This window comes from Galeopterus variegatus, unplaced genomic scaffold (genome assembly GCF_000696425.1).
Source record: "Galeopterus variegatus unplaced genomic scaffold, G_variegatus-3.0.2 Scaffold7727, whole genome shotgun sequence".
NCBI classification, from domain to species: domain Eukaryota; kingdom Metazoa; phylum Chordata; class Mammalia; order Dermoptera; family Cynocephalidae; genus Galeopterus; species Galeopterus variegatus.
This window is the reverse complement of record NW_007733838.1, coordinates 54,375-56,470: the sequence shown is the minus strand read 5'-3', so window position 1 is coordinate 56,470 and position 2,096 is coordinate 54,375. Positions and strand designations below refer to the sequence as shown.

The 2,096-nt window shown below is 35.6% G+C and overlaps 1 protein-coding gene across 1 annotated transcript in view; it reads left to right on the top strand.

The window, feature by feature from the left end:
• LOC103607806 (probable lysosomal cobalamin transporter) overlaps positions 1–2,096 on the top strand; it is a gene marked incomplete at its 3' end in the record, with an annotated part of 65,495 nt that overhangs the window by 16,027 nt on the left and 47,372 nt on the right. Inside the window, exon 3 of the mRNA XM_008592272.1 lies at positions 1,311–1,371. Coding sequence (XP_008590494.1) covers positions 1,311–1,371 — 61 coding nt within the window. The remainder of the gene's footprint in view (positions 1–1,310; positions 1,372–2,096) is intronic.

The following is a 2,096-nucleotide window of genomic DNA, read 5'->3' as shown; positions in this document are numbered from 1 at the left end:
CGGAAAAAAAAAAAAAAAAAAAAAAAAAAAAAAAAAAAAAAAGGTATAGATTTAATTATCTTTTGGTCCATTTATACATTGTTCTTAATTTTGTCATATTCATCAAAAATCTTTTTTAAACTTCTGTTTCGATGCATGAGCAATCACCAAAGAAGCACTGCTGTTTGGTTAGAGCATGGTGCTAATAACACCATGATCGAAGGTTTGGATCCCCATACTGGCCAGCTGTCAAAAAAAAAAAAAAAAGCCTAGCTCTTAGGAGCTGAAGCTTTGATTGTGTACGTAGTCATCTGGGTACTTGAATCACTGATGAAAACATTTCTAATCATTGCATAGAATTTTCCCTTGTGCTTTCCCATTCCATGTGATAAGCTCTATTTACACTTTCTTTCCATTTTTAAATATATGTTTAGGTGTTTCTTTCATTACACTTTTTAGACAAAGATGGCATGTGCTGAGACTTTTGGTTGCAACTTTTTATGTTTCTCCTTACTCAAAAGGACTTTATGGATACCCATCTAAGTGAGTTTATATAGGTCTCATTGTTTTTTTTTTTTTCCTTTTTTTTGTCTTTTTTCGTGACCGGCAACGGATNCCCTCAGCGGGAGCGCCGCCGCGCTTCCAAGCGGCGCACTGTAGCAGTGCGCCACCGGGCCAGCCCTAAGTTTAGTAATTTAAAGAACACTGTGTGGCATGAGGCAAAGGAGCTTAGACTGACTTTTAAAAAAGTATATAATATGTTCAAATGTGTCTTTCTAAAATACAAATTAAATTTGTCTCTCTCTGCATAAAATTCATCATTATTTTTCATTGCCCTTAGGACAAAGTTCAAAATACTAATATGGCTCACAGGTCCCTCAAACATATGCCCCTCCCCTTCCTCACTCTACCTCATTCTCTTACCTTTCCAAAAGCTCTAGTGAATCTATATTTAGCTTCTTGCAGTTTTTTCACACCCTTCATGTATGTTTCTTTCTCTCTTTCCTCCCTCCTACTATTTTCTCTCCTTTTCCCTAAGACTCTTTTCCTTTAAGTCTCAGTTTAGAGTCATTTTGGGGAAGCCATCCCTGATCTTCAGTCTAAGTTAGGTACCTTCTATCTATGTGTTTACTCAGAGCTGTGTTGTCATCTTATTTCATCATTTATGTATTGAAATTTGTTCACTTGTCTGCTTCTCACTTCTTGAAGACATAGACCCTACCTTATTGAGTCAATGATAGATTTGAGAAGTGATGTTCAGTCAATTAAAACAACTAAAATTGTTAGGCAAACGGATGTTTCATTATTTCTGTTGTTTCTTTTTATCCTAGGACTGGGCTAATGCCAATGTCAGCAAACAGATTGAGGACACTGTATTATATGGTTACTATAGTAAGTATTTTTCAGTTTTATTTCCTATTTGGGCTGCTATCCAAAATGTAGAATAAAACTATGGATAAACTTTTAATTTTGACATCATAAATAAGATTACTGTTTTCTACAGAAGGAGTAAGAAATATGCATTCATTCTCAAAATTTGGAAACTTCTTTAACCTACTTTGCTTCATTTAGGTTCACTTGTAACACTTCTTCGTGGTGGTTCAATCAAGTTACTTTAAATCTTATGTTTCTTCTTTGTTACCATTATGAATTTCCCACACTAGTGCTCTTTATTTAAAGTCTCAGTTTTCTAGGAATTTTTTTTAAGTATTGACAATAGAGGTTACTCTCTGGGGAATTTGTACCATTAATCTTATTGTACTCTACCGAGCCATTTTAGTCCAGGGATTATTGTTGATTGGTCCCTCTCTCTCTTCTAGGAGCTCACTCACTCTTCGAGTGCATTAATCTATTCATGAGGGATCTGCCTCCATGATACATACACCTCCCAACACTGCCACATTGGAGAACAAATTTCAACATGAGTTTTAGTGGGGACACCCATATTTCAGACTCTATTAGAGCCTGAAATGATTGCACAGTCTCTAAGATAGTTTTTGTCCTCAAGTCCAGCTGTTTTTCCTGAAATGCTAGATGCTGTCTAAGTGCTTATCTTCCCCTGGATCCTGAGAACTACACAAACTCCAAATAATCTAAAATACTCTTTTTATTCATTC